General features: G+C 42.6%; 1 protein-coding gene across 1 annotated transcript; it reads right to left on the reverse strand.

The window, feature by feature from the left end:
* Positions 1-318: 318 nt before the first annotated feature.
* sccpdhb (saccharopine dehydrogenase b) lies at positions 319-8385 on the reverse strand. The gene is made up of 12 exons (XM_070849494.1): positions 8190-8385; positions 7400-7512; positions 7176-7256; positions 6837-6966; positions 6476-6525; positions 5876-6006; positions 5088-5205; positions 3843-3962; positions 2795-2851; positions 1736-1847; positions 1341-1422; positions 319-1155 (listed from the first exon to the last, which is right to left on the reverse strand). The coding sequence occupies exons 1-12, from the start codon at positions 8383-8385 to the stop codon at positions 1056-1058; spliced, it is 1290 nt and encodes a 429-aa protein (XP_070705595.1). The 3' UTR covers positions 319-1055.
* Positions 8386-9293: the final 908 nt, after the last annotated feature.

The raw sequence follows: 9293 nt of genomic DNA on the forward strand, positions 1-9293 counted from the left end.
CAGAAGGGGACGGATGGACGTTTGTCAACAAGTAACGCAGTCAATAACAATTCATGAGTTTTTATTCCTGCATGTATTTGACTTCAGTCCATCTGTCAACACTTTCAGATTTCTGTCTGTGTGAGTCAAAAATATTTAGTGTGATTCTCAAACACAACTATAAAAATGTAGGAAAATATGAAAGTATGAGCCGTATTTCATCTCTTACAGACATTAAAGGGTTATAAATAAATGATTAATAAACATTATATAGTTAACAGAGTGCTTGAGCAGCTGAACAGCAGCTAAAAACAACAGCATCCTGTATCAGTCCAGTTCTTTATTATATTATTGATCGAAGAATACATAAAGTAAAATGTTCACTGTAAAACAGCTTCAATCATAATCTTCTAGTTTCTGCTACAGAGTGTTTATTGTCTTACATTTCAAGTCCAAATGTGCATGCATGACTGATGTCTGCCGCTTAACTAGATGTAGAGACCCAGCAGAGATCAGAGCTCAGGGAGTTAAGAGGAAACTTTCCTCATCCAGATTTGCGGCAGAGAGCAAAGAAAAAAAAGTGTATTTGTACCCAGATGTGGATGGTTTATTTAAAAAGGACTTCCATCCAGTGAAGGAGGGTTCAAATCCTGCGACAGACCAACAGTAAATTACATCTACATACATTTCTTTACTTATATATTTCAGTTGTTTCATTCTTATCAGTTTTCAGTTGCAGTTTGGTTAGGTTTAGGCACTTAAACTACATGGTGAAGTTTAGGAAAGGATCATGGTTTGGTTTTAAATAATAAGTCAAATACAAATATACATACACCCAGGTGCAAGTGGCCACATTGGAAAAAAAAATACAACTTTAGCAAAGGCACAGCTGGCTTCACTCATTGGCTCTTTTCTAAAGTGTCCTTGAACGTGAGCCTCCCTGCTCTTCTGGTTCTGTTACCAGCTCCAGCCCGGCTGATGAATCACAGAGTGGTTTTACTAAATCAATAAATGGACAAACATTAGGTGTTCAGTGATTTCACAGTTGCACTGTAAAAAGAAAACAGACTGGGAGACTACTGGGAGTTTCTGACAGAGAACTTGATGCTGTGGTTCTGAAGGCGGTCGATGAGGCTGGTTTTATAGAAGGCAGCTCCTGGAGTGTACACCCCTCCCCTGTTAATGACGACAACAACAACAACAACAACAACAGAGAGAGAGAGTATGTGGGGTAAATGCTTTCAGAAAGGAGGTCGGCAACTAACGATGAGATAGATTTGAGAGACATGATCTCCCCTTGTACGACAGAGAGGGACACAGTAAAGAAAGCACAAGAAGAAGAAAAATAGACCTAAACTGACCTCCTGGGGAGAGAGTGAAGTTCATTCAGCAGCGTCACGGCTGCTTGGACCATAGCAGAAACTGTAGCAACATAACCAGGCTCTGGGAAGCAGCACAAACAACAAACTGCAATTACTGAGGTGAAATCAGACTCAACTGAGTTCTGTTTCATCATTTGAGTTATTAAAAGAAGGTCTGGTTCATGGTACAACATGTAAGACAACAGTCAAACATCTAACATGACTATCTTAACACAGTAGGAAAAGCACAGGGGTTACTAAAAGCATTAATGATGGCTCTGGTGTATTCAAGCAACAGTGAGCCAGCGTGCAGAGTACCAGTCACTGAGGCAGATCACTCATTTGATAATATGATCTAGGAACTGTGTGACAGCCTATCGGAGTCCTAAACGTACCTGCTCCTATGACCTGAGTGCAGATGGTAGCGTTGGGTCGGCCCTGAGTGGGATCCGTGCCCTCTGAGTAGCCCTCCCCGAAAAAAGTCAGGCTGAAACAGGTGTCTTCTATCTGAGAAGAGAGCGACGATGAGAGGTGAGCTGAATGAACGGACCAATCAGTGAGCACCGAACAAGATTTTCCAACACAACAAACTGTAGAATGAAGAAATAAAAAAAAAACACTGTATGTGCAGCCTACTGCACTCTCAGTGAGCGTATGGCACGGGACCCAGATGTCAAGATGAAGAACACTTTCAGCAGATCTTGACCTCCCCAGTACGACAGCCTTCAGCAGATTTCGACCTCTCCAACATGGAGGCTCTCTACCTCAGCCAGCAGCCAATAGGATAACACAGCTGTCACCCCCCCCACCCCCTCCACAGCACAGTAGTATCAGCTTGACATTGCACTGGAAAGCATTTCGGAGCCTAGAACGTCCCCCATTTAACTTACTTTTAACTATAAAGGAAAGTGTGTGTGTGTTTTTTTCTTATTTTAGGTTCTCTTGGATCACTCATAGCAGCTCAGAGTTCACCACCCATCCATTGTTTGCTGAGTTTATCCCTCAGGGTCGCAGTGGGGGCTGGAGCCAATCCATATTTAACCAAATCTATTTCATTTGCCTCTTTGATAACATCAAACCCCTGAAAACGTTCAAATCTGGCGTTTTTCTTCCAGATTAAATATTCATGACTAAATAATCACGACGTCTTCAGGCTCCATCGGAGCAACAGTGATCCTGATGTTGCTAAATCCAGGTTTAACCTGATCCCTTCAAACCAGTGAGAACAGCAGGGACAGAAACACAAACACAGAAATGTTAGATTTCTTAATGTATGTTCGCACATTGTTTTGTGTTCATGTCACTCTGTAAGATAACGATTAGGAAAATGGGCCTTTAATAAAACAAACTAAATCTTTCTGTATTTCCTTTCACTTGACTTCACCTGCAGGTCATTTCACCTCAAGATGCAAAAACGACAGAAACATATCAAACTAATAGAGGGTTTGTGATACCTGCTTCATGGTTGGACCGGACTTGGTGAACAAGCCAAAGGAGAAGAATGATGGAAACTTTGGGAGAGACAAGAGACAAATATCAATATAATATAAACTGAGTTTGTAAGGAGCTGTGACCCTATAAATTACAATCAATAAACTGACCCCATTTACGCTCCATTAATCCTTTGCTTTTTTTTTTAATTGCAATGCTAATAAATGAAGCAATAAAACTTTGTAATCCGTGTTGATTTTAAACATTTTTCTCCTTGCAGCCACGGTCTGCTGCTGCTGCGTTTAACATGAGTAGCTTTGGGTAAGCCTTCCAGCCCAGTACCCTCATATGACTGTGACTTTCATCCACATTTAAATGCTTGGAATAACAATCCTAAATCAGGGTCTTAAAGCCTTTGCTGCCTCGAAAAGCAGGGCCATTTATTTTAGAGGCACCTTTTGTTATATTGGTTGAAATTCTCATAAGATAGCCCATTAGCAATCAATACATTAAATATTTTGACAGAAAAAAAAAGAGAAACCAATCCTGTGTCTGTCACAGTGCTCTAATAGAGTAATAATAATAATTATAGAGCAGCTGTGGTTGAGTGACTCCTCCTCCAGCAGTCAGTCTACCGTAGACTGATAAACGCACTTTGATCTCCTATTTTTACTTTAATATTCACTTCTTTTTGACGCAGTATGCCTTCTGGTGTTTGATGCTGTTGGACAGCGATGGACTGACCAGTTATCTATTCTTGTCTGTGCCGTTCTATCATATTTGTCCTACTGATATTTTTGACTTGTGTTGCGTGTGAGTAAATAAATTGTGTATGTGTGCTTATCTTTGCATGCCTGCCACCTCAAATTGTCCCTTGAGGGGCAAATAGAGTATTTTGAAGCAGTAACGTTGGCCTGAGGGGAGAAGGTGGGATATTTTAGGTTGGACGCTTTCAAAGTGTAACTTCTCTTGCTAGTTTTTGCCTTTAAATCAGCTCTATTTCCAAGGGACTATCTGCTTTGGGGAGGTAGATATTACAGCAAGATGTTGGTTGAGGAACAATGTAGCTACCGTAGTGAGGAGTTTCCTGCCCAGTCTGAATTTGACCATGAACCAGAACAATAGACCGCCACACAGGAGCTTAACTACTGAGAAGAGGCCACCAATCCCGACGTAGGCGCAGTACTGGACCTGAGGATGGAGGGAGGAGAGAGAGGTACAATGTAAATGATAAAAAGGGAAATTAAAGATGACAGAAAGGAGGGGAGATAAGGGGACGCAGATAACAGCAGCAGAAGAGGGGAAGAGGAGAGATGAAGGGAAGGTGGTAAGTTGAGAGAGAAGGGGGAGGAGGGGAGGGACACGGAAAAGAGGGAATACGAGATGAAAGTGGAGGGATAAAAGGAAAAGGAGGCGGGTGGCAGTGAAGGTGAGGAGTGATGGGGTGAGGAGGATGCAGATGCACAGTGAGAGGATAGAGGAGAAGTAAGAAGATGTGCAGAATTAGGTTAAGGGAGGCGAGGGGGTGAAGAGACAATCAGAGGGAGGGAGGGAGGGAGAGATGAGATGTCAAAGGGACTAAATGAGCGGTGGGAGAGAAAGAGATGAATCACTATGGATGAGTCATCATATTTCCACTTCGCTGGTAGATGGCGGTCTAAACAACATAATGAGATAGTTTCATTAAGGCCTGCGTCTCTGGCTGTGATCAAAACAGTGACAGCTGCTGGGACGGCTGACCTACTTACAGGTACAGCAGGGAAAAAAGCTTCCACTTCTCACAGCAAGGATGCAGAGCTGCCGTCAAAACAGGAAGGATTACGTGTGCTTATCACTAAATATTAAAGCTATTTGTGTCATTTAATGCAGCGTACAGCACCGTGCTCCTGAGGGACACTGCTAGTGCCGAGACGTCAGCGATAATCTTTCTAAAACATTTTCATGCACGCCCAGATATTTACTACCTCCAACACAGAAATTTACATTTATTCATTTGCCAAAGTGACGCACTCGTGAGATACCGTCCGAGCCACAGCTGATCAGAGTCAAGTGTAGATTTTTAAAATGATTGCAGATATATAGGAAATGTCTTTGTTAGGTCTTCTGTGAGGTCTTCTGTTAACATAGATAACACAGATTATAGTTAAATTTGTTCAAAGATCATTAAGAAACAAATGGGAACACATTTGCTTCATCTAGAGCTTAAATCAAGCTGAACAGCAGCCACTGTGGCCACAAGCAGCAATTACAATTTACTGGTAAATGTTTAAGTTTAGTGTGAAACCAGCAGAAGTGTCAGTCAGAAAATAATCTTACTGGTGACTGTTGTTCCTCCTCATAAAGGAAACGCTGGGTTCTCTTGACTACCGAGCGGTCCGAACCCATAAATGGGATAGTGTACTGCTCAATCTCCTTGCTGAAAAACATAAAACCCCTGGACACACATACACACCGAATTACACACAGAGAAAGCAAAGCGGCCTGCACTCACCAAATCTATCTCTGCTTGCAGCATCAGCACAGCAGCATTCCAGCTCATTTTATCCATTGATAGTCTTCTAAATCTGTCTCTCCACCCTCGCCAGGGTCCACATCCCAATAAAATCTCCTTACACTGAACATAAGTCAGTCTGTGAGACATTAATAGCAGCTATCTTTCAGGGATATTATCTGCTGGATACATATACAGTAACCTGGAGTCGACGTTGTGTCTCACTTGTAGAGTACGCTTCACGGCTTTGGGGTTAACCCAACAATTAACTAGTCAAAATCAAGGCTTCATATCACCATATGGTCATTACATGACATTTATTTGGTGGTGACTACATTTGCTCAAATGGCAGTATGTTGTAAATGAAGGCATTATTATTAAAATAAGGTTCCATCTTTCACTTTGGAATAAAAATATTGAAAAGTAGGTCAGGTGTGAAAATGATGCATCTGTTTCAGTGGGGAAGCCCTCTCTGCTGTGCACTGAGGAAACACACCTTACCCCTTTATGCCTTCCTTGACTAATCGCTGCCAGGTCCCACATCCCAATAAAGACGCTATTACTCACAGCAAAGTGTTCCAGCCAGACAGTGATTGCTCAGTTACAGCTTTACCTCTCTTTGACTTTGGCTCCCACCACAGGCAGCGGCTTGTGGCCAAACTTCTTCCTCAGCTGGCGGAGGGATCCGCTGTGTGCGAAGCCAAACACGGCCGACTGCCAAGTGGCATCGTGGCCACACGACCCCTGCAGGGGTTGAGATTACTTTCAATTCTGTCAAGATGCAGAAAACCAGTGCTATCTCAAAGTCCTCTCAATAAACACCAGAGGTTTGATGTGAATAGACAATTAATCTCTTCTGATGAACAGATTTAAGCAACCTGAGCATGTTGGGGATAACTTTACTGAACGAAATACATTTTGAGCAGCCAGTAGCATATTTGGTCATATATCGGTATATTAAGAATATATTTTAAATGGTCACTTCTGCTGCACTCTCTGAAATCTGTAATGATTATAAACATGCAGGCATATTGATTTTTGCTGGAGTACATTTTAGGAATTCAGTTCTCTTTACTGTATACTCAGAAGGAGTAAAATGTAATAATGTAACATGTGATAAGGGCATCAATTTGTAATTTTTAAAAGTTTGGAGAAAGCTTATCAGAATACGTTTCCCATCATGCAGTGCAGAAGCTGTTGTCGTTCAGGCTACCTCAGGCCCACTGCTAATTTTCAGGAAGCTCTCCACAGCTGTCAGCGTCCCTGAAATCAGACCAAATCACACAGTTGAAGCTCAGGTTCCAGTTAAAATTGACCAGTATTAAAAATACAATCAAATGCATCAGTTCAACTAAACTAGTAGCCACAATTAGCCGTCGAATCAATGTAAGCAAAAGGCTCGAGGCACTCTACTTGTTTATAAATCAATTGAATCAGTATGAGTTACTTGATGTATCTATTTATTAAGGAAAAACTATGTATTGAAAACTGTGGGGAACAGTAAAAATTTACAAAAATCCATTTACAGGCCTTCGATGCACAACGACCAAGTTGACCTGTGTTCAGTTTCCTACCTTTAAACTGCCGCTGTGTGTAGAGGATACCCAGATCTGCCGGTATGGAGTCAAAACCACAGCTGCCAATCACATACACTCCTCTGTCCAAGGCCTTAGAGTGGTACTCCAGCTGCATGTGCTCTAGGAACTGCAGAGAGTGGGCACCCACACATTCACATATACACAAAAACAAAATGCAGTGAACTGTATGAACATACAGTCACTATGCACAGTTACAGATGGAAACCAGACACGATGTAGTCAGTCTAACCTAAATGCAGTAATAACAGAGCTATAAAACAAATACACAGATACAATTAAAGTGAAGACCTAAAAAAACATTGATTATTTTCCTACCTGAGGCTCCCCACAGATGTCTACGTAGTGAGCTCCATTTTCTACGCAAGCTTTGACCACTGGTTCGCCGTAAAATCTGTACTGACGGGACGAGGAGAGCATAGAGACGTTCAACACAACACAAACCACAAGGCTGCAGTGTTGTGGGTTCAGATATAATCCAACAACCTGTGTCATCTCAGCGTTTAGCGTGTTTCACTCCCTGACAAAGTCTGGATACTTACGGGTCCCACACAGTTGAGGATCACCACGCCTTGCTGGCACATGATGGACAGCGATTCCTCGACAGACACATCAGCAACGATGATCTCAATGTCCGTCCTCAGCTCTGGCATAGCTGACAAACGAGGAGGGAAGGAGATCAACACTAATTGTATAGAAGACATCTCTCACACGTGGCTCTAACTGGATTCATGCAGCGCCCTCATATGCAGTGTAGCTACTTATAACAAACACTGGCTTTAATATTTCTTTAATGCTTATTGCTGCATATCAGCTATTAGTCTGGTAATAAATTAGGAGGGAATAACATGTCCTTAAATACTGTCTTCTACAACCAGCACTGCTCCCAGTACACCACACTGCACCAAAGCTGGCAATCTGGCACTATAATGTCCACCAGCTGTGCAACATAACTATTCAGAACAACCATCACTGTGTGCAATACTTCTTCTTCACATCTTCTTATATCTCCTCCTGTCTGCTGTGACGCTGTAAACGCCCTTCTCTGTCTGGGGACGAATAAAGAAGCATCTCATCTTATAAATAATAATAATAATAATAATAATAATAAATGTCTTTAATCACTGTAAACTGACTTTAGTGAGACACAGAGCTCATTAACCAGAGCAACAGCCAAAGCTAAACAACAACATATGTTTAGGGGTCAAGTTCAAACTGGATCACTTGTGATGACTTTATTGATAAGATGGACTTTATTGATCCCCCATCTTGGGAAATGTACAGCTAGCTAAAGTTACATAACCACTGTCAGACCACCACCCGGCCACATACTCAGCCTCTCCGCGGCTCCTTTCAACACCTCCTCCAGGCGCTGTCTGCTTCTCCCGGCCACGGCCCACTTCAGGGAGCCCTCACCGGGACTCTCCGCGGCGCATCGGGCGACCTCCTCCACGACAAACTGCCCGGTGAACCCGGTGGCACCGAAAACGATGAGGTGGTACGGTCTGCTGGAGGTTACAGCCGCCATTGTTTCTGTTGACATTCAAGGTCCCGCCGGTTCCGGTTAGTTCCGGTTCTGTGCGCTGATTGGCTGAAACCTGTGGTGGCCGCAGTGCTGCTTTATTAATCCGCCATATTAATCCGCCAGCATCAACTGTCCATTTAACCACAGAGCTACACTGGTATGTCGACGATTATTGTTCAGTTAATACTACAATTAAAACACACACTTTACACTTTACTCACTGGTATGTTACTATATAGCACTTATATATATAATATTTATAGAACCTAGCAACCAAATTCAGTATCTGGTTTAGGGTAGGGCTCTATGTAGCATGTAGCATGCGACTTAGCCTAGCTTAATATTTCCCTCAAATGAAGCTTTGAGGATGTGAGATATGACGGACAAGATACACAGGTGGGTCAGACTTTACTACTTTTTGGGCCTCTCAGCCGAATAGTGTCCTGTCCATGCAGAATAACTGCAGCAGAGTGAGGAGATGTAGAGAAAATGGTGGGTGATTCCGCGGTGTTCACCGACACCTGGTGGCCAGGTTGAGGTATCACAAGTTAGTACTGTGAAAACCATTTGTTTTAAGAAGGTGGAGCACATCACACCGCTTCTTTAATGCCTCCACTGGCTCCCAGTGTGCCAAAGGATGGATTTTAAAACCCTATAACTTGCTTACAAAGCAATACATGATACATAACCGACCTACTTATGACCCCTCAGGTCACCTGGTGCAGGTGTGCTCAGGGTTCCCAGGTTCAGAACCAAACCAGGTGAAGCAGCCTTTAGTTTCTCTGCTCTCCACCTGTGGAAGAAGCTTCCTGAACACCTGAGCTCTGCTAAAAGTGTCCAGTAATGGAGCTACATCACTTATTTTAACGTAACTATTTATACACATGCTTGTGTTGTCTTTTAATCCATCT

The sequence above is a fragment of the Pempheris klunzingeri genome, chromosome 18 (assembly GCF_042242105.1).
Source record: "Pempheris klunzingeri isolate RE-2024b chromosome 18, fPemKlu1.hap1, whole genome shotgun sequence".
Classification (NCBI taxonomy): Eukaryota; Metazoa; Chordata; class Actinopteri; order Acropomatiformes; family Pempheridae; genus Pempheris; species Pempheris klunzingeri.